We start from the raw sequence: 23155 nt of genomic DNA, 5'->3' as shown, positions 1-23155 counted from the left end.
GGCCTGGTGTGTGTGACCTCGGGCCATCTCAGCTTCCTGTGCGTGCTGCCCCCTGCTCAGTGCCCCGGACAATCTCTCACATCACCAGCTGACCGCTGGGGCTAGCGGTGTCCTGCCCCCCTTGAGTTAATTGTTGTTTCATGATCATTAAATGAAACAAAGAGAAAAATGTTGGCTAGCACTTGGAGAAGCTCCCAGGATGCTTGAGATGGAACAAGGATTCCAAAAGCAGGTGTGTGAACAGAGCTGTTGGGCTGACAGGCTGCAGGTGAGTCCAAGTACTGAGGGGGGTTAGCTAAAGTGTACTGGGATGACTCTGGAGAATAAGGTGTCCCGGTCCCTGCCCTGGGAAGACACGACAGAGGTGGGCACAGTGCTGGGGAGGGTCCAGAGCCAAGGGTGCAAACCTGAGCAGAGCTTAGGAGCTATATATTGAATGAGTGAAAGTATGATTCACTCATCACTCCATCGACCCATTCATCTGCAGGTACATTCTTCAAGGGCTCCAAGGGGAAAGTGCAAGGTAGAAAATGAGAATAAAACCCTCCATTATCCAAGGCTTGTGATTCCCTTTAGGTGGGGGTTTCATGGTGATTACGAACTGATTTCTCCTGATTGTGGAGGCTTGGCGAACAGTGTGCAGGAATCTGCCTCCTTTGAGGAGTGATGCTTTGAGATTTGATTGACAGTTGAAAAGGCTCTGATGCTGCTGGCTGAGCTGAGGGTGTATTTAAAGGGAGGGAAGGAGGGAGGGAGGGAGAAAGGAAGAAAGAGGTTTTCATCCACAAAGAAACTGGACATGTGCCCAAGGAAATGAGGATTTAAGTTGATGGTGGGTAATGAGAGGCTCAGCAGGAAGGTGCTGGGATGATCGGCGAGCAAATGCAGGTATGACTCTTCAGAAAGCATCAGTGGGTCAGGAGGACCCCTGTTGCAGGTAGACTTCCAGCCTGCAGAGGCAAGCCCCATACCAGAAAGGAAACCAGTCTTTACTGCAGACCCACAGTGTGACAGCCCCTTCCAGGCTCTGCAGGGTGAAGAATCTTAGACACATATCCTAGAAAAGGTTTCCGGGAGACTTTGTCATCTGGTGCTGTGTTTTTGAAAAATTTCCTGTTTTTGTTTGCTTCTGTCGCAAAAAATACTTTGTTTACCAACGTGGCCCTGGCCTCGTGGCTTCCCAGTACTGTCCAGTACCAGCCCTCCTGCCTGCATGGTATCAGCTCCCCCCATGGCCTGTTTGCCTGCCTAGTTCCAGCCCTGCTGGCTTCTTGCAACCCCCCACAGCCCCTGCTCTCTCTCCTCTGCCTGCTTTAACATGATCTTTCCCCTCCATGTGGTCTTTTCTCCCTTGCCCTTCCCTCTGCTTCTCCCACCTTCCTTACTGTAGATCCTTCTGGTGTTGTACCAACCTGCAGACTTACCCCCTCCCCGGCACCCAAGACATCGCCAGTGTCACACCTACGATGTGCCTTCTTTCTCCCTTTCTCCACTCTTGTATAGTGCAAATTATTCACCAGCCGATTATGAGCTCCCCCAGGCTGGGGTCTTGCTCCCCGCCATATTCTCCTGCAGAAGGAAGTTGGCACTCAGTAACAATGTATTTAATGCTTGCATGAACAGACTTGATTTGTTTCCCTCAGAGTGCATGGCCATGGTAGGAGGGAGCAATGGAGGAATCCCCATTGATTGGCCGTTCCATTCATTTGCCACATAAAGACTATAACTGTTACTTCAATGTTTACACTGTTAACTTTGTTACATAAGTGATCTCCTTGAACATATTACAAAGAATGCTAAAGTTATCTTTGACTACTCTCGAAAGGCAAGACCCCGCCCCTTCCCAAAGAAAGCATTGCTGATTTATCGGTATATATTCTCCGCCTTCTTTTTTTTTTTTTTTTCATGCTCTACATACCACCAGGTAACGTGTAGATGCTGGGTTTTCTTACCTTTACACAATCTGTTCACATACCCTGTTGGGGGCCGTGGTGTGCTGAGGTCGGCTTGCACCAGCTCCCGAGAGCCGGCTGTGCTCCTCTCTTCCAGGGTTTTGAGACTTCACCAAGGTAGCTTAAAACTGGCCATGGGTGGGGCTGGTTGCGGCAGAAAATCCGCAAACACCACAAGCCTGGTGTGTTTGGAAAGTCACTTCTTAACCCATGTACCAGCATGCTACTATCTGGGGGGCTTTGGTAAATCAAGACGACTCGTAAACATTTGTGTGCATGCCTCCTTGTGCAAACGTGTGGAGAGCTTCTCTAGGGGAGAAAACAAGAAGCCCCACCGCTAAATCAGGCTCAGGGTGTGCAGATTTAATTTTTTTTTTACCAATGACTGCCAAAACTGCATCTAACGGTGCCAATTTAAACTCCCAGCCACAGTTTATGAGACTATTTCTCCCCACACATCTAGAGGGATAGCATCTAGTATCATGTTTTCCTTTGCATTTCCCTGAGGTTGACCCATCTTTTCATGTGGGTATTAGTCCTTTTTATTTCTCCTAATGTGAATTTCCTATTTATGACTTTTGTTTCTTTTTCTTTGGGCCATTTGCTCCTTTGTGATGCCGTTTTGCTCCCTCTCTCCCGCCAAATGCATCTTCCAGAGCGATTCTTTGATCTATCAGGTGGAAAATCTCTTCTCCTGAGCTGTAGCTTGTCCTTTACCTTTGTAGGTAAATTTTTTTTGTCATAAAGAAAATCTAACCTTTGAAGTATAACGTATCAAAGATTCTGCCTATTGACCTGTCCAGATGAGCTCTTTTATCACACCATTAGGATTTATTCTTCCCAACAATCTGGGGCTATAATAACACTCCCATTTACAGGAGGAGAAGCTGAGACTTAGGGAGGTAAAGGGTGGGACAGGATCTGTACCTGGGTCTGTTTGGCCTCATTTTCACTTTGCCTTTGAGCCAAGGCTCTGTGCTGCTACTGCGGGGCACCCTCGGGGCCCCTGCCAGCCATTCCCAGCACCTCCTGCTGACTCTGCCTGCCCAGCATCTCGACCTCCTCACTGGGTGTATTTCAGCCACACAGGTGTTCCCTGCTGGGATCTTCTTGTCCTTCCAGATGGTCCCCCTTGGGTCAGCCTTAAAATAGCACCAGGCCAGCGCTCCTCCCCATGTGCCTCAACTCTGGTCCATAAACAGTGCCCCCTTTCTCTCAACAAATTCCAGATGCCTAAGCTTATCCTAATACACTAGCCTCTATCCTGTTGACTTTCACTTTCAGAGGTATGAAACGTGCACTGGCCCTCTGGTTCCCAGACTGTGGGGATCTATATCAAGCTGGCTGAGTAGGCACTCCATGTCTGGATGAAAGGAGGTGACACGTCTTTTCTCTCCTTCATTGGAGGAGGTACAAATAGAGACTGACTTCCCAGCAAGGACTCTTTCCAAACATCTGCACATATGCTCTCTCCAAAATCCTTTCTTCCCTCTCCATCTGATGCCATGTGACTCCCCTAGCCTATCCAAGGGTCAAGAGCCATGGTTCCCACCCTCTCCCTCCTGAGCCTTGCTCTTGAGTCTGGCCCTTCACATTGGTTTGAGGGTCAGTGTGGCCCCTATCAAACTTCACTTTTAATAACCCGTAAAAATGGTCATTTCTATATGTTAACCAACTGGAATTTAAATAAAAACTTCAAAGAATGCAAAAAAAAAAAAAATCCCAAATCTAAAAAGAAAAGAAAAGAAAAAAAACATCATGTAAATTTAAATCATTTTAAACAATGATGTAAAAATGATGTCCTTTGTTTCATATGTGATAATTGAATGTTATAATCAAAGATTCATAATGTCAAGTAAGAAGAGCTTTCATTAAAGTATCTTGTTGCTGTTAAGAAAAATGATTGTTTTCATCTTTAGACTATGAGCTCCCCCACTACAAATTAAGTGTGCCATATTTCCTTCAGTCTTGATTTTTGCAACGTTTAGGACATTATAACTGAAGGATTACTTGAGTTTTGGGGGGTTTTTCCCCTTAGTATAGCCTAAGTCCCAGGAGGACAGAAAGTCTCTCTCCTTTGCTGCCATGGCTCAGGAGCCAGGGACATGTCTCCCTCACTCAGGGCTTCGTGCTGACTCAGTGGATGGATGGGTGGGTGGAGGGATGAGAGGGAATGACAGGACTCTCATGTCACTCCCAGACCTCAGGGAAAGAGCCCTTCCTCTCACCTCTGTCTGTCTGAGAGCTTCACCTGGACAAACACTCCCCAGTATTGATTGCTTTGGTTTAGAGCAGTTCAGGTCGATATTGTTAAAGTTTAAAGCACAGTAAAAGTCATGACTCCTGAAAATGAATGTTCTTGTTTATCTTCCTTGAAGTAAATGTACTTCACCTCAGTTTTCTGAAATATGTACCAGTTGGCTGACCCACATTTTTATGGATCGGTACCAATGACACTAATAAATTTCTGTTGATTGTGCAACTGAACATACCAGGCACTGTGCTTGGTATTTTGTAAATATTATAAATCCTCCCAACAATCTTTGGAGGAAAATACCTCTGTTCCTATTTTCAGAGGAGGAAACAGGATCTCAGAGAGTTTATAAATGAGTAGAGTCAAGGAGTTGGGTGTTTCTGAATCATTGCTGTGGTTGGGTTATTAATTTTGTTTCCTCAAGTGGATAACCAGACTTCTCTGTCTTTTTGTAATTTATTGTAATGGTCAGGTGAGAAGGAAGTGACTTTTTTTAATTAAAAAGGTCAATGAGTTAATACCTTTATACTTGTGTCAAAACTAATAGTACACATTTTTTTAATTCCACATTCAACAAATATCTATCAAGCAGCTACTGAACCTGCTCTAGAGGCTTTAGGTCTTTTTGAGCAGAGAGAACCTAGCCGGCATCGAGGACACAGTCTAACACGGGACGTTGCCATTTTTATTCCCACTAATATCACGACCCTCAGAGAGGTGCATTGTGTAAGGAGAGCCTGTAAGCAAAGATTTGACCCTGTGAGGGAGATTAGAAAGCACTTCCTGGGGAAAGGGATTCCTGAACTGAGGGCAGGAGGGTGAGCAGAAGTCAGCTGGGTCCTCAGGGAAGAGAAGCCCCACTGCGGGTGGAGGGAACAGCATGGGCACAGCTGATGTGGTGACAAGGAGGGACTGGCTGGCCAGTGTGGCTGCAGGGCAGTGAGCAGGGGAGCCAGGGGTGAGATAAGGACAGAGAGAGAGAGAGGTGGGGAAGGCAGAAGGGCTTTGAGGACTCCATGAGGAATTGTTTCTCTTTACCCTACAAGGTATGGGGAGATTCTGAAGGCTTTTGGTCAGGGGAACAGCTTGGTCCTATTTGCATATTGGAAACATTCTTCTCTGCAGACTTGGTGGGGAGTCAGTCCACATGAGGGGCAGGTGGAGTAGAATGAATCCCTCCGTGGTCCAGGTGAGGGGTGGGGAGAGTGTGTGCAAATCCATTGGTGGCCGAGATGGAGCAAAGCAGGAGCGTTTGCTGGGGGGTTACATTTGGGAAGTGAAGGCGAATACATCAAGGATGGCTCTCAGATTTCTGGCTTACATGAGAGACTGGAACATAGAACCACTTAATAAAATAAAGAGTCTTGGAAGAGAAACCAGCTTTTTAGCTTTTTCTTTTTTGTTCTAGTGGCAATATAGAAAAGTTACTTTTTTTTTTAAAGATTTTATTTTTAAGTAATCTCTACACCCAGTGTATGGGGCTCAAACTCACAACCCCGAGATCAAGAATCTCATGCTCCAGCAACCAAGCCAGCCAGGCACCCTGGAAAAGTTATTTTTAAACAGGTTAAAGGTGTGGTGCCTTAAAAAATCCAAGCGGAAGGTTTCAGGTAGTTAACCCAAACGTGCAGGTCTTGAACTTAGAGGAAAAGTTGGAATAGGGACATAAATTTCTTTGAGTGGCCATGTGTTACATTCCATTTTATGTACCGGACTCAGAACGCAAACAGGCAAACTTACTGCTCTCCTAGGGCTTCCAAGCTGGTTGGGGGGAAAGGCTGTCAATAAACCTCCAATGGTATTGTGTGTTGGAGTAAAATAAACCTCAGGAGGGGAGGTAGGAAGCACTGGAGGGGAGGGGTGTAGGCATCCCTGACTTTCAGAGAGGTGACTCTGCCATGGAGACAGAGAAGGGCTACCAGAGTCAAGAATAAAACTAGTGGAGCTTTATTTCCAGAGGCCAAGGGAAGAGCGTATTTCAGGGAGGAGGAGTAGACTGACATGGCAAGATCCTGCTGGGGATTGAGCCTGATGTGGGCTCACACTTCCCTTAAAATCGGAGCAGTGTATAGAATGCTCCCTTGGTGGTGCCAAGGAACCAGGGGCCAGAAACCAGGTTTTTGTTTTTGTTTTGTTTTGTTTTGTGGGGAGGAGGGAGGTTTGAAGAGTGAGTTGGGTAATGAAGAAGAGAGGCCACCAGTAGACCTCCATTGGCTGAGCTCATTGCTCCAGCAAGGAGGGAGATAGGGTAGTGGCCGGAGGGACTTGGAGTTTTGACTTCTGTATGTATTTTATTTCTAATGAGAGAAAGTTGACTATATTTAAAAGCCATTGGGAAGGAACTAGTTGAGAAGCTGAATATGTAAATTAAGAAGAGAAAATAATTGAAACTGCCATGAAAAGTTTACTTTTTCTCTGGCCCTATGCCAAATGCCGTGGCTGCTGAGATGAGCCACAGCACTCCTGAGCCCCAAGGAACTCACCCAGACGTGCAGACCTGCAATGTCAAGATGCTGGGTGGCCCCCAGGAGTGTGGAGCCGTGTGTATGGTGGCCCAGCCTTGGGTGGGGCTGACTGCCCAGGACGTCCAGCTGACCCCTGTCCCCGGCCCCCGACAACTTACACTGGCCACTGGATAGCGGCCGTGATGCAGAAACAGCAGACTTGCAGGATTGCCTCCGCGCCAAGGTGGAGACTGAAGACAAACGAGCGTGACTTAGCAGGCCATCTGGTGATTGAATCTAAGGCTGCAATAATTGATTCTGAGGACATAGGCCCAGGCAGGCACTGATTTTGGAGCCAACTGGCTAAGCGTTGGCTGACACCCAGGCAGGTGCTGCTGTGACTTTCAGATGTCGGTTATAGAATTTGCTCAGACACAAAGGCATTGAGCAATCCCCAGCGAGTGTCAGGGCAGGGCAGGGAGCGGCAGGAGGAACGGCCCTGGTCTGGGATGCTGGCTTCTGGGTTTCATGCTGATTCTGCCCTTGAGCTGGATTCTCCATCTCCCTAAGCCTCCTGGTTTCTATCTCTGAAATGGGTTTATAGAACTATGTGATGGTCTTTTAGCTATCAGCCCCCATATTGAATGTGTGGATTCTCAGACTTAGGATAGCAGCTCAGAGATGAAAAGGGAAAAGCTACCTTCCCTAGTGAGGACGCAGCCTTCCTTTGGGCGTAATCACGGTCCATAGGCTAACCCTACCCTTATTTTGCTAGACTCCTATTGAGCATTTAGTTTATTCAAATACTCACCTAGGTCACTGCGAAGACCCAAATGACTGGCCTATTGTCTATGCCTTCACATAGCTTGTAGAGGGTGGAGAAGCCGGCCAGTATGTGGGTGGGGATAAGGTGATTCCAAGATGAATAAATAGAAGGTGGACCATATGGGACACAACACTGGTGTAAGGACAGAAGGACAAAGTGGGGGTAGATGTGTGTTTTTAGTAACAATAACTACATTGTCTTACCTATCACAATGACCCTTTGGAAGAAGAGGGCCTCATGATTAGTTTACATGTGAAGAACATTAGGCTCAAGAGGGTAAGTAATTTACAAGTGAATGGAGAGTCTGAACTTGAATACACATCAAATTTTGGAGCCTGCGCTGCTTGTAACTACAGTAAATGGGAACATCTCCATGAAGAGGTGACATCTGAAAGGTCATCGAGACACGGGCAGGATTTTGAGATGAAGATGAGGCTTTCAATTCATTAAGGAATATTAATCGTCTGCCATTTATGCCAAGCTCCTTGCTAGATGCCAAGAGCCCAGTGGTGAGCGATGGACTCTGCAGGCTTAGAGGGACCTTCAGTCTAGTTACAGAAAACACCAAGAGCTGTACCTGTGCATGACAGGTGTCCTTAAGCTGGTGCAGAATATTGCGGGGGCAGAGGAAGGGTGATGATCCCTGCTGGAGCTCTGAGGGAAGAACTTTGGAAAAAGGGACAAGTAAGTAGGGCCTTCATGGATGAAAAGCAGAAAGCTAAGTGGGGAAAAAGTCCGAGGGTAAAGAATATTCAAAAAATATTTCTAGGGGTGCCTGGGTGGCTCAGTCGGTTAAGCATCCAAGTCTTGATTTGGGCTCAGGTCATGATCTCGAGGTTGTGAGGTGGAGCCCTGTGTCAGGGTCCTCACTCAGCACAGGGTCTGCTTGAGATTCTCTCCCTCCCTTGCCTCTGCCCCTCACCCTGCTCACACACTCTCAATACAAAAATAAAATCTTTAATATATATATTTATATACATACAAGTATCTACAGATATATAGATTATATGTAGATTACCCACTTAGGACCTCGGAAAATTATCAGTGAACAGGTCTAATCAGGAAGAACTTGTATTTGGCATGGTGGAAGTCACTATGAGCTAATGCCTCCTGACTAAAAAACATAGTTAAGAAAGTGATTAGAACACTGAACAATAATGTTCATTTATAGTGAACCATAGATACTCATTTCCCTTGCCTGCTTGATATTCATGACCACTCTGTAATTAGAGATTATACTTCCATTTCACGGAAAGCAAAGGGATTCAAAGAACATCATGATCTTGTACTAAGGAAAGATGTAGACTCTAACCCAGCTTTTCAGTGCCCCCCGCCACGTCCCAGCAGCCTAAAGAAGCTCTCGAATGTTCCTCTCACTTTCTCGACATATCTGTATAATTGACCAAACAAACTGTATTGATCATCTATGATAGGTTCGAAGTACAAGATTCAACAGGTGATTCCACGGAGGAAATCATAACCTTTATTCAAGGAAACACAATGATGATGGTCTTTGTTAAGAATGGGGGCTGTCTTGAGTCTTAAGTCCTGCATGGGCCCTGCATTTTCAATATGTTTGATGAGCGGTGTGTGTGTGTGTGTGTGTTGGGGGGAGCAGTGGATAGAAGGATAGCATCTTCTGAATGCTAAGTGGTAAGAGGTGTTGAAAAGTAAACTTATGGGATCCAGAGGTGAGGACATTCACTCTAAGCTGTGGCAGTCAGAGAAAGCTTGCTCACAGCAAGAGCGTTTGAAATAGGTCAGAAAGATGGAAAGGGATCAGCTCCTGCATCAGGCCCTCGGCTCCTATTCCCTGAAGTGTTGGTGCCAAATAAGCGGGGGGGGGGCTGTTCTGTATGGCCCAGCTATGCCCGAGACTGGTCCGATTGTGGGCAGGAGCTGGTGGGGGCAAGTACAGAAGTGCAGATGGAGAAGGATCCCAGAACTTGGTCAGGGTGTGGGGTAGGAACCCATCTGTCCTGCACTTGCTGCATGTGGAGTTGAAGGTCAATTACCAGGCTCGGCTGGGGCCAGGTCTGAGTCAGGGTGACCCATCGGGATCCAGATCACCGGTTGAGCTGGGACTACGGCAGGCAGGCCAGCAGGAGAGCCTGAGGAGAGATGGAGGAGGTCTGAGTTGGAGAGGGGAGCGCTGGCCCTGGAGTAATCCCCAAGTTCACACACGGACAGACTGCGCTTCTGTGGCGTTTGGCACAGATGTCCCACGGCAGGAGAAGGAGCTGTTGGAGGGAAGGGGAATGTGCAGGCGCATCTGTGTCCTGGAGGACCAGCTCAGGCCACTCTGGGCCGCCCTGGGGTTCAGAGGGAAGAAGTGAGGGATGAAGGATGTAGGCTGAGAACACAGCCCTGGCTGCAGGAGCAGGTCTCAGCAAGGAGGGCTGGGCTGACCTGCACGTGCAGTAAAGGTGCCTTGTTCGTTTGAACCTGGGGCGGTACTCTGCCAGTATGCAGTTATCATAGTAGCCCCTGCCCTAAACTTCCCAAGCGCCCCACCCCATTGGCTCGTTGGCCTGGCCCCTCCCCCAGATCCTCCCATTCCCTACAATCCATAGATCAAGGAGGTATGCCTGGCCCACCAGATGGCCTGCAGGATCCCGCTCATCACTCTTGCTGGCGTGGGTTCTAATTGGTGGGCCCCTGCGCTAACCTACTCGGAATATCCTGCCCCCTCTCCCAGCTACAGGTACGGCCCAGGTGCATGCCCTACTGAGCAGGATGGAGGAATCCAGTAGGGGAAAAGTGAGGCAGAGGAGGACAGGGTCCAGGTGAGAATGTCCTGTGACTGAAGAGAGCTCCGCTCATTCATGGCTTGGGGAGGGGCAGGGTTGGGGACAGTCCTTGGAGGCAGGAGGGGGCTGGGGCTGCTAATCTTTCTGGACTGGTCAGTCCTGGCTCAGCCCTGGGCAGTGGGGCTGGCCCTCCCTCTGAGGGACCTTCCGTCTCTGTGGAAGGAGAAGGCGGCGTGACCACCTGCTCTCAGCTGCTCAGCACTGACGCTGGGCGGGCGGGGCGGGGTGGGGGGCCTGCTGTTGTGGTAGCAAAGCACACTGCCTCCTACGTCCTGTGGCTTCCCGTGACGGCCGAGGTCACCGTGGGCTGGGGAATGGCTCTGTGCTCCTTGCAACATACCAGGGACCACGACTGGGCCTGGGCGTGGTTGCTGCTGCTCCCGCAAATATTCGATTAGCTGCAATTGTGGTTCTTCTTCGTTCTCCTTGGGAAGCATATGGCCGAGGCAGATGGCTCAGAAAAGTCTGAATCACATAAACAGGGCTCTTTGTCGCCCATTTGCTGTCTCTTAATGACTTACTAACAGAAAGGGTTTCAGGATGAGAAGACAGGGCCTTATACCCTTCTCAGAAAACCCCCTGTTGTCCCTTTCAGCCGTACTTAGCGCCTGCTGTTCGCAGGGGGGCATGGATCGGTGTGGGTGCCGGGCCATCGTGAGGACATAGCAGGAAACAGAGCCAGCCTCGGGAGCTAGCTGCTCAAGCTGAGGTTCAGCACACTTCCACAAATGTTTATTAAACGCCACTGCCAGATTCTCAGGGATTGGGTCACTTGGAGCTTTGGGCAGCCGTGCATTCTGTAAATGTTTGCCCGGCCGGGACACTGCCCGAAGCAGCGGCTGTGCTCAGCCCTCGCCTTGACTGCAGCATCCACACCAATCATTTAGGACCAGTGAATTTAGATTTTATTCTGAGTGCCATGAGGGGTGATGATGCCCGGTTTATATTTTACATTAACAGACTCAAGCGTGGTAATAGTAGAAGCATGCTCAATATTGAGAGAAAATCCTAAAACGACAGAGAAAGGGTTAATCAGAACCACGTTTTGAATGTGAATGTGCAGGATTCGCAGATGATTGGCTAAGGGGGTGAGGGAGAAGCATTGTCCTACTGTGAGTAAGAGACTGGGGAGAAGCACGTTTGGGAAACGAGAGCAGAGGTTCTGTCTTGGGCATGTAAGTTTAGGGTGTGTATTGGACATCAAAGCAATAATGGTGCAGGGCGGAGGGATGGTGCGCACCCACGCGGGAGAGAGTGGGATATAGTGTTGGAAGTGGCTCAGGTCCCCTGGGGAGAGACAAGAGCCCATAAAGGAGAACAGATGTGGGTCCAAGACCCTGATGGGGGTCTACAATGCAGAGAGGCGGGAGGTGCAGAAGGAGACATCCCGTGGGATCAAGGGGGAAGCGAGGTGGCCAAGCAAAAAAGAGCCATAGTTATTGTTATTTTTCCTCCGAACTGAGGCTGGGGGAGTTAAAATTCACCCGAAATCTCCCAGCTAGAAAGCAGGGAGATTCTCCATGCTCCTCCATCCTTGCAAGCAATATCCCCTGCTCTGGTCCAAGCCCGCTCTCTCCCCAGAGCTGAGGGACACTTGAGGATTCCCCTCGCACTTCCCCTGACAGTTTCACTAGTAGCTGGTGGAATTCTGTTGTGGGTCCTGTTTACAGTCACATCGGCGACACTCTGCTGTCCACGGAGCTGCACCTGTGACGTGCCACCCCCATGTGCCCGGTGCTCCCACAGGTCATCTTGTTCAACCCCTCCAGCCCTAGAACGGGAGTTCTCTCTCATCCCCAGTTCACAGGGGAGGAAACTGAGGCTCACACCCGGGTAAGTTCCTTGTTCACAGGAGCACAGTGGACAAATGCCAGAGCCCCGGGCAAACGCATGGCGTTTCACTCAGATCCATTTCTTGTTCTTACAAAAGCAGGAGGTTGTATACTGGACCCTGCCATTGACGTGCACGTGGAAGCACCTGGGTTGGCTGGGTGGTTAGGACAGAACTGCAGGAGGCCGGGTGGGCCACTGGAGTATATTAGAGGCGACATGCTGGCCTTTTACTTTTGAGATTACATAGCCGTGCATGTTATTGGCTAGCAGAGTATTATCAAGTGCTGTCCTTACCGGGCTCCCTCTAATAGGTAGGTCGCCATGGTTATAATTAAGTAATTAAGGCTGCTCAGTGTAGATGGGAGAAGGCTCACTGCTGAATTGCAGCGGCAGCCCTTGTTCGTTTTCAGTAGGTTAAGTGGTGTTTTTTTCTGCATTCATTGGTTTAGTTTCTATAAACATGAATTTCTGCCAGGCCATGGTATCTGCTGCGTAACTTGATTCTTCATGCGGAGGAGGCTAGGAGTCCGATATCCTGGGTGTTGGAACTATTGCTGGCATTCAGAAACTTCTGAGCACCAACCCCCTTCACCCTACACTCATTAGTAATGACATCATGGATGGATTCCGTGAATATCCGAGTGACTAGAGTATGCACAGCCCACTGTTCCATTATTCCAGGACATCACCTCTTCTGCAAAACAGAAGTGGTGGAGTAGCAAGTCCAGCGAGGAGAGAACGAACTTGGGAAACGTTGGACTAAATGTTGGAGAATATCCCTTGTCATTGTTGTACCATCACCAGCGACTGGTGTTATGTACACCATATTGCCTGTGTGGTTGTTTAGTTAAATAACACATGAGTGAATAGACAAACTTAGGACGAAAGAATGCAACAAGATTCGGAGTCCCCGATGTACCATCTACTATATTTGGTGCTGAGGATGTAACTTAACTGTTGTGATCCTGAGCTTCCTTGTGAGTAAAATGAAGACTCATATCTAAGGTCAAGTGAGATAAGGGATATAAAGTAGCTAGAACTCAAACCAATCCCAGGCCAGCGTCTATGGAGCAATTCACAATGGGTGAACAATTTTGGTATTTATTATACCCTACAGAGAAGCGATGTTTCCAAGCCATGTAGTTAATAAATACCAACGTCTGTGCTCAAACCCAGTTGGTTGTACGTAACTCGCCACCTCAGTTCAAATTGGTTGAATAGGCCATATAAGATGTTGCAAATAATGCAGTGTATCTGGAGAGATGAGAAATGCATTCAGACAAGGAGATGTCTGTGGAAATGAACAACAAAGGGATTACCCATTCCCTGCTCCACGGACAGATGTGCAAGATGGATACACCCCAAAAGGAACTCTGATTGTCCATTTCTGAATTCCACTGTCTTGCATAAGACCTGACACATAGCAGGTGATTAATAAGAATTTAATGAATACGTGAACATGTTTTATAGCAAAAAACACAAAAACATACTAATCTGGGATTATGGGTAAGGCAGAAACTCATATCCTTGTTCATTAAAGCAACACATTAATATTCCATGGGCATCCCATATTTTAAGTAAAAGCAAGGAAAATGTTTGTATTTTTTCAAATGGCAACACAAATGACAACTAAAATATAGCCTTTTATTGTCACCAATATGATGTGCTTCAAAAATTGAAGGTCCAAGTACATTCACATCTCTTCAGACATTTCACAGAAGTGCTTTTGTATCTGAATGTTCTGTTAGCAGAAATGCTTCCCTCATCTCACATTGGCTGAGGAGTTCCAGGCTTACACGAAGTGAGATCCTGTTTTGAAAGCCAGGCTAGGAAGGAACTGGGTCTGATCGGTCTCTTGCTACCGGGGCTTCTCATGGGATACGGGTGTTCTGTTGAAGCGGGTTCTTTAGAGTGCCAAGAAGTTTGTAGCCTCAATGGTGAGCTCCTTGCTGGTCCAGGCGTCTGCATAGGGCTTGGGGGCCCCCTGCCTCAGAACTTCCAATGATCACTTTTTAGGTGACATTTACATGTTCAGCCATTGCTATTCAGAACACAACCTTTGTGCCAAGTTAGATGGATCCACAGAACTTTCCAGCTCGTAATATGACCAAACCAACCCTTCTACTCATGAATCCTTGGGCCACTGTGAACATCCAGAGTCGTCATCCTCGGGTCCAGCTTTCCTCAAGCTACCTTTATTTCTGGGAAAGGGTAGTGCCTTATCCATTCAGTATGTTTACACCTCTTTGGTTGGGGAAAGTCTGTCCCAGTCCAGTGGGTCTCCCCACTTCCAAACTCCAGAAAGACTCATCAGTGCCTTGGCTGTGTGCTCCCAGGGGTTATACTTCCCTGTGTTTTACTTGTTTTACTTGTACTCTTATACTCTTGTGACAGGGTTTCCAAGGAAACTAGCAGCTTTGGTGGAATCACAGAAGGGCATGTCATACCTCTCTAAGCTTGGCAATTAGTGTTCCCTGGTCCTACCAGCCAGAAAACACTTAAGTGATATGGGAAGTCACTCTGGTCATTCTCTAGAGAAACAGTGCACCCTGGGATCATGACCTGAACCAAAGGTAGATGCTTAACCTACGGAGCCACCCAGGCGCCCTCCCACCCCTTTTTAAAAGATTTTATTTATTTATTAGAGACCGAGCAAGAGAGAGCAAGCGAGAGAGAGAAAGAGCGAGAGAGCGAGAAAGGAAGTCCCGTGTTAAATGATAAGAAAGCCAAGGTCCTGACCTTGAGTTGCTCTTAATCTAACTTGGCTTTTCCACTTCTATGAGCTCGGACATGTTGGAGGATTCTCACATCGGAATATGGGCTCCATTTGAAGAAATTCAGTGATCGCTTCTCAGCATCTTCTTTGGTCAAGAGTCCACATCTCACCCAGCTGTCTCCAGACCTGGAGGGTTGGAAGGAGTCTCCCAGAGTTTTGACTGTTGAGTACAAACCTGATCATCCGGGGAGCTCCTATGTGCAAGCAGAGCCAAGGCCATGTTCTTGGAATTGGAGTGGGATTCATTCCACAAGTAAATGCCCACGAGAGTACTGCAGGCTTGTACTCTGGGGCAGAGGGTCCATGTCAGATGAACAGCACCTACACTCTGTGATCTACACTCACAGAGGCCCCTGGGGCTGGTGGGGTCTCCCCACGGAGGGAAGGTCATCCTCCAGGTTGTAGACATTTAGAGATAACGTACATACGCAGGTTGTTGATATCACTCATTTGTGGGCGGGGTGGGGGGCAGGGGGAGGGAACTCAGCAGAACCTAAAAATTTTTTTTACTCTTGCCTTCTGGCCTGAAATTCCAGATTAAGCTGTTTGAAACTCACTTCTTGATTGGTGGGAGCCATGGAGGAGTCCCTCTGCCTCTGCCCTATTCTCTTTCCCCTGCTCCTCGCCTCTCCTTTTCTTTTCCATTCCTTTTTCTTCCTTCTCCTACCTTCTTTCCACTACTTCGTTTGCCCTTAAAGTTCCAGCTGTCCTTTCAGATACTTATGCATGGTACAACCCTGGCACACATGGAAGCAGACAGATTTTTGGGGAGACTCTAGTCTACACCTTCTCCTTGGACCACTTGAGTAGAAATCCGGTTACCAAACAAGTAAAAGCATTCTAAAGAGAGATGTGGCTCTTTACCCCACAGCTAAGTAAGGGCAGCATCCCGAATATCCCCAAGGTCTTTAAGGGTGGAGAGAGCATGCACATTCCCCAACTCTGGGTGCCCAGTGCCTGGTGCATACAAGGAGGGTGAGCTGGAATAAGTGCCTTCTCTTTGCCAAGGAGGGCTCCATAAAATGAGCTGGAGAGCTGGTACCAGAAATTCCAGGAAGAGGCCTTGCCAAGGAGAAGAAAGTCACATTTCCTGCAGAATGTCAGGAAGAGGGAGCCAAGATAATGGGCAAGGTATCAGAGTGTGCATTGTCATTGTTGAGGCAAGAACCCCAGTGGGAACGAAGGAGACAGGCACTGTCTCAGTGATGCCCACAGTCCCAGATGGTGGCCGTGATCAGCGAGCCTTCCCTTGTAAGAAGACACCTGTTTTATGCCCTACTTAATAGTGATAAGAAAATGACACAGGAAGTCCCATAGGGCATAAGAAATGCTTCATCCTGGGCCTAATGGGGGCATTTTGGGATTTGGTGATCTGTAAATATCATTGAGTCCTATGGTCTAGTTTGTCAATCTTCTCAAAGTCAGAGGAGTTTAATCTGCCATAGAAATGTGGCCAGTGGGCAATGCCTGGGTGGCTCAGTTGGTTAAGCGTCTGACTCTTGATGTTAGCTCAGGTCATGATCTTGGGGTCATGAGATCAAACCCCAGGTCAGTCTCTGTGGTCAGTGGGGAGTCCACTCGAAATTCTCTCTCTTTCTCTGACCCTCCCCCTGCTCACATGCATGCTCTTTCTCTCTCTCAAATAAATTTTAAAAATCTTAAAAAAAAATGTGGCCAGTGGAACTGTATTCAACAGAAAACTCTCAGACTTTTTTCTAAGCATAATTAGAGTCATCCTACTGCATATTGCACACCCAGTATGTGCCTGGTCTTAGGATCTTGATTTATTTTATGCTCCTTATGTCTATACAGATCTCAGGAGGTCAGGGTGGATATGCCCATTTTTCACGTGGAAAGCTTTGGTTATAAGGGGTGATGTCACTTGCCCAAAAAGGCCGGTGATTGAACTGTTTTGCTGGTTGTCCCTCCTGGTACTAGATGGCTCAGTGCTGCTCTGACCTTCAGAGTCTTTACCCCATCCATCCTCTGCCACGGTGTTGGGCTGGCTGATAGATCAACTAGGCCTTGACAGTGATAGAGAGAGGGCTGGTGCAGCAAATAAAAACAGAGAGGCATTTGCACACAAGGATCACTTCTATTTAAAGGCCACATCACTTTGAATCCAGCGGATCTAAATAGGTCTGCATTAGCCTGGCAATTCTGTTTCCTTCATGACAAAGTGCAAATTAGAGCAGGCACATCTGAGCAGTCTTGGTAATCACCTGGGATTTTACATGTTTTTCTTCCGTCTGCTGAAGCTACAAGGCAGGTGTTGGCTTGCACGTCACTCTGCATTGGGCGCCGAGAGTGACCCTTTCTTCCTGTTTCCCTGGGATTCTTCAAGCTATCTGAGGACAATGCACACTGCACTTGAGCTGTTTTTCTTTGCTGGTTGCACTGGTTTTTTCCTGTTATTTTCTGGGCTTTCTTTGCAAACATGCTATTTCATTCTTTCTGTAGTGATTTATAGAGGACCTACATTTTGCTAGGAGATGGATGCATTTTAGTCAATCACCTGAGACTTCTTGGTTGTTAAATAGATAGATGTGATGATGAAGCCACACGATGCCTCATCACATAACAAATACCAAGACTCCTGCCTCTTTTCCTTTGAGCTGTGCTCTCTTCATCTGTAGTAAAATCTTCCTTAGCAATTTCCTGGAAAGATTAAGGAAAAGTAACATACATGAAAGCATATTGGAAGCTGTAAAGTACCACATGGCTGGTCATTTTATGAATAGGTAATCATTGCCTTATATTAGAGAAATATCAGCCTTATTTATTTGAGAATGTTTTTATATTTTCCTTAGGGTGCAGTTCATGTGTTAAGTGGTTCTGAGAAATTCACCTGTTTGCTTTCCATAACTCTGGTCAGCGGATGCAGTCAAGTCTCTCGTCATCATCAGATAGATGTGTCTTCCTGAAGTTGAACTCAACTTGCAGACAAAGTTTAGGGATTAGGGTGTATTTAGAATGCTTTGGAAGACACTGAGTCGAACAAGTTCCTTTGAAAACTTGATGTCTAACGCCATTAGAATTCACTTAATCTAAAACTCAAGACAGAGTGTTTTCCGCATCATACATGTTATGTGAATGACATTTTCAGGAGAGAGATTCTATGGGCACTAAGAAGTCCTTGGAGAAGGAAAAGAAGTTTCTGTCCTTATTTCTCTGTTCTCTTCCCTCCTGATATCAGGAGAGGAGGATTACGGAAGGGCTCACAGAGGAGGGCACATGTGAGCAGTTGAGCAATTTAGCAGACACCAATTTCTAGCCGAGGAGCACTACATGACAAGGTCAGATCATGTGGTGTGTAAGGGATCCATAAGGTTCTCCCAAGATGCCAGCCCCGTTCCCTCAACAGCAGTCTTTATAGGATGGGATGCCATTCTTCTATGGTTTTAATCTTTGGACACCACAGTGCATTTGGGGGCCGTGACCTTCCTTGAGCTGGACTGACAGCAGAGGAGGCTGCAGGGACAGGGCAGGCCTGGAATTCATGGGCTCCTCCTGGTTCTTGTTTTGCAGACAGCAGCAACCTGCACTCAGCCTGCGCCCATGAGAACGCCGTGCACAGCCGGGTCTTTCAGATCTTATACAGGAACGAAGAGGTCCCCATAAATGACGCCGTCATCTTCCGGGCTCATTTGCTCTTAGATGGAGAAAGGGTAAGTTATGCAATCTGCTACCAGCCACAGGTACTTTTGTATCTGTTGCTGGGTAAATGGTAAGTGAAGGAGAAGCCAGAGATTTGCTCTAAAGCCCAGCAGGGATTCATGACTTTAGAGAACCCACGCACTTACTTATTTATTCTTTTTTGTACTTATTCTTTCATTCATTTGCTTCCTCCTGCCATGTTCCGAGCAGTTTCCATTAGCTACCTGACTGATGCTTTTATTCCTTCTTCATGTGCCTGTTTGCTCATCAGTTCTGGGGCTCCATCAAGCAGTCAGTCAGCAGACACCTAATGGGTATTTGCTTTGTGCAGGGCTCTGTGTTGGGCCCTTGGATGGGGGACAAAGCTGCAGAAGGTGGTAGGAACTCTACCCTCGAGGGATTGGGAATTCAGTAGGAACACAGGTATAGAAAGCACCACCCTGGTGGGTGACATGCATGATGCTGGCTGCATTTACAAATAAACAAAGGACCCCAAGGATGGAGAGATGAGCTCTGTGGGGGCCATCGATGGTTCCACCAAGGACCTGGCTTTGAGACGCACGAACTAAGAGTCCTTCAGATGAAGAGAAATAGAAATGGCACCCCATGCATGAGGAAAAGCCCATAAACCTTGGGGATCTCATTCCATTTGTGGGAAACTTGATCAAAAATTCTCTTTTCCTCAGATGAACACATTTCAAAGGAATACCTGAAGTCTAAGCCCTTGCTCCCACTTGCCCAGTCCCACCTCCGATCCCCATTGCCACAGCCCGGCTGCTCATTTCCTGCTAGAATACCTTCAATGATGTGGAAGTGTATTCCCATTTTAGGAAAGTCAGAGTAGAAGCATGTCCCCCACTCCCATTCCCTGAGTGGTGTGTGGAACAGCTCCTGCTGGCCAGGTGACTTCTTCCCCTTCTCATGCCTCATGGCTTTCCGTCCATGTCTTTCACAGTCTAGGTGGTAACCAGGTTCCACTGTGTGGCTGGAGGTGAAGAACTCATTCTTCGTTCATCAATCCGTCCATCCATCAGAGATTTATAGAGTACTGACTAGCGCCTACTATGGGCTAAAGATAGAACAAGAAAATATCCCTGGTGTCTTGGGGCTTATATTTTACCATTAGATCAGTACATTACAGTGAAGCCAAATAAATAAATCCTGTACATCCCACCCCTGAGCCTTGCACTGCTAATGCTCAGCTTACTTGTCTATAAGATGCACCCACAAGGGCACAAGAGTGGGAGCTGGTACCCCTGTTGGAGGTCCTGTGAGGCTACCTGGACCCGCCATGGAAGAGAACGCATGGCAGGCCCACTCGGCAAGACCTCGGCTGCTTCACGAATGCCCAGAGCTCAGCTCCTACACAACCTTTTCACCAGATGGAGCTTATTGCCTGGAGGACAAGGGACAGGCAGGGGAGGCCTCCCTGAGAAGTCAACATTGAGCTGAGACCCCAATGCCAAGGAGCCAGGCATGCCAGGAGCTCAGGGAGACGGCATCGTGGGGGAGGGCATAGCAAGGACAAAGGCCCTGAGGTGGGAATGAGGTTGATGTGTCCCAGCAAAAGCGATAAAGCCAAGGTGACTTGCACAGTGAGTGGAGGGAAGGAGCAGGAAGTGAAGCTGGAGAGGTGGGTGGGGCCAGACTTGTGTTGTGAGCCCCGGGAGGGAAGGCGGAGATTATTCTTGGGTGATAGGGAGCCATTGATTTGGTCAGAAAGGTGGAAGGGCATGATGTTTATCTTAGATTTTGCCCCTCACCCCCACCCAGTCTGTGAGCTTCTCAGGGCTGGAGTCTCCCCTGTCTGTCTTTAACACCAGTGTCTGCCATAGTAAACGCCGTCGGAGACCCCCAGCTAGGGTGAGCAGATGACTCAGTTGGCGAATGAGCCAACTGAATTTGGAATCCCTCCTTTCAGGGGCTTTGTAACCCCTTTCTTTCCAAACAGAAATGAATATCCCCAGTGTGCCCTGTTAGCCTCCAGTTGCCCTGAGCCCCGTCTTCCTTGGGCCATCACAGTGACCATGAACACTTTATCTGTAATTGAAATCGAAGAGACCCAAACAGCTGCTCTGAGCTGTGCCCGCTGTCTCCGGATGGCTGGCGCATCGCCCCCCTCTCTACCTTCCCCACCTGCTTTGGACCCCGTTGCTGATTGCAGACATTGCTCAGTAGTATCCTTACCTTCTGGTTTCTGTTTGGGTTCAGCTTGTGAGAGGCCTAGCGGTGATTGGAGGAAAGGAGGAGAGTGGAGCCAGACTATTCACTCCCCAGGCTTCTTCCATGCTGGGTCGGGGAGGGCTACTTGTCCAGTGTGCCGGGGCCTGGCTTGTGAGAGCCAGAGGGACACGTCTCTTTCCACCTCCCCATTCAGCAGTGTCACATGGGTAGCTGGAAATCAGTTGTGGTGGAAATATTTGCACCAGAGAAATCGGCAATGCTGCAAATCAGAGTTTTTAATTTTCCTTCTGAGAGCCACTTGTTAAACATTTAGCCACGGTCTCAGCTCAGGTCAGGGGGCTCACTCCATGTAGCTTTCTCTCCAGTTCTGATAACCGTTCCCTCGGCCTTTGTTTCCTGGTCCAGGGTGGCCTGGACGTCCTGCGGTGACCAGCCCTGATGCATGGCATCTGTGGCTTTCCATAAACCCTCCCCACACTCTTGTGAATCATCCCTTTCCTGAACTGCACACATTCTTCATTTTGAGTGCTTATCATCTGCTTCCTTCTTGGGCCCAGTTTAGGAAGAGAGCGCTGAGGTTATTTTGAGTGTTAAGGAATTCCAAATTAGGCTGTGCGCTCACACTTGGCTATCCAGATTATGGCAAGAGAACATCAGTTTACCTCTCATGGACCATCATCCTTTGGCATGTTGATCTCAGAGCTCTTCCGGGCAGCAGCTGTGTTAGGAGGCTGGGTTTGGACATTGCTCAGGTGTCTTGGTCATCTTTCATCTGAATTTACCACGTGCTCCCGCCCCAGCAGTCTGTAGCCCTTTCCCAACACCCAAGTTCAGCTCATGTGAGGTTGTAACAAGCCTCGGTTTCGAGGTTGAACAGGGAGTCCTTGTGACAATACATATTGCTTCCTCCCTCTACCTAGTCACTCATCTCTACAAGCCAATAATTTGCTGCAGTGCTGGGGTAATCCAGACAGCAGCAAACAATGCTACAGTTAATCATTATACCCAAGTCAGTGACAATTAAAGTTAGTTAGATATGTTTATAAACATTGTATATCGAGAATGGACGCATTAGCTCTTTTTCCGTGCATATCTGTCTGTGTTTGACAACCAAAACACTGCCTATAGCCACTTGGCCAGAGTTCATGTTCCCGCGTGCACACAGCCCGTCATTGTGAACAACAGACCCTTACATGATGGCTACATGTCAAGCATACTGGTGCACATGCTACGGGAAATGCAGACATGAGGATTGTGTCCGCACTCTGAGGGCATGGGTCAGCAAGACATGACCATGAAGCCATCGCAGCTCAAGGTATAAGATGGGCTGTTCTCATGATGGTTGCGAAGAGTGAGTGTGAAAGTAGGATGACTGTTTTATTTACATACACTCTGTGTAATCAATCAGAGGATTTGGGAAGGCTGACAAAATGCATAGAATAGTAAAAGGAAAAAACAACAACAATAGAGTTAGCCAGAGTACAGTCAAAACACAAAAAGGGGGCGGAAAAGCCTGGAAGCCTGGGATGAATGTCATAGACCAAAATGCACAAACACGGTGTTGGATGTTGCCAATGGCAGCCGACACATTTAGCACTGAGCTTCCCAGCAGCCTCGGAAAAGACGGCAGTTCTTAACAGCAAGATGCTTAGTGCCCTGAGGAGGAAGAGGAGTAGATTACATCAAAAAGTCTTTATCAACAAGGTTGCATTTTTATAGGCTTAAAAAAGGAAAGTATTTCTCAAAATGTGATTCTTTGTTGTATCCACACCACAGAACCCTGGCATACTTGTTCAAAATGCAGATTCGTGTGTGTGTGTGTGTGTGTGTGTGTGTGTGTGTTTGTCAGCTTTATTTATCCTGCAGTCATTTATATGAGCAGATCCCTTAAGCATAGAAGAGTAAAGAAGAAAGAATTACAATAAAAACATAATTCAGTACATTAATAACCAAACCCAGGGTTCATATGTGGCCCTTTATTAAGTCTTCCATGTAGTGATCCTTCTGTGGTAATAACTTACTAGGGAGTGAAGCTCAGTGTAAGATCTCCAACATTAGGTTGAGCTCATTGCTTTCTTTTTTTTTTTTTAAAGATTTTATTTATTTATTTGAGAGAGAATGAGAGAGAGCGAGTACATGAGAGGGGGGAGGGTCAGAGGGAGAAGCAGACTCCCTGCCGAGCAGGGAGCCTGATACGGGACTCGATCCTGTGACTCCAGGATCATGACCTGAGCCGAAGGCAGTCGCTTAACCAACTGAGCCACCCAGGCGCCCGAGCTCATTGCTTTCTTAATACTGATATGTATCTGCTTTATTTGAAATGGAGATTGTTTTTTTATTATATTAGTCAACATACAGTACAGCAATTGCACTTCTGGGTATTTACCCCAAAGACACAGATGTAGTGAAAAGAAGGGCC

General features: G+C 47.6%; 1 protein-coding gene across 1 annotated transcript in view; it reads left to right on the top strand.

Annotated features, from left to right (window-relative positions):
* Positions 1-23155, top strand: part of FAM135B (family with sequence similarity 135 member B) — a 163405-nt gene that overhangs the window by 60296 nt on the left and 79954 nt on the right. The window contains exons 3-4 of the mRNA XM_081817146.1: positions 18424-18563; positions 19508-19515. Of these exons, the coding sequence (XP_081673272.1) occupies positions 18424-18563; positions 19508-19515 (148 nt within the window). The remainder of the gene's footprint in view (positions 1-18423; positions 18564-19507; positions 19516-23155) is intronic.

Source organism: Leptonychotes weddellii, chromosome 4 (genome assembly GCF_054177405.1).
Source record: "Leptonychotes weddellii isolate Sample4059 chromosome 4, ASM5417740v2, whole genome shotgun sequence".
Classification (NCBI taxonomy): domain Eukaryota; kingdom Metazoa; phylum Chordata; class Mammalia; order Carnivora; family Phocidae; genus Leptonychotes; species Leptonychotes weddellii.
This window is presented reverse-complemented; position numbering and strand designations above follow the sequence as displayed.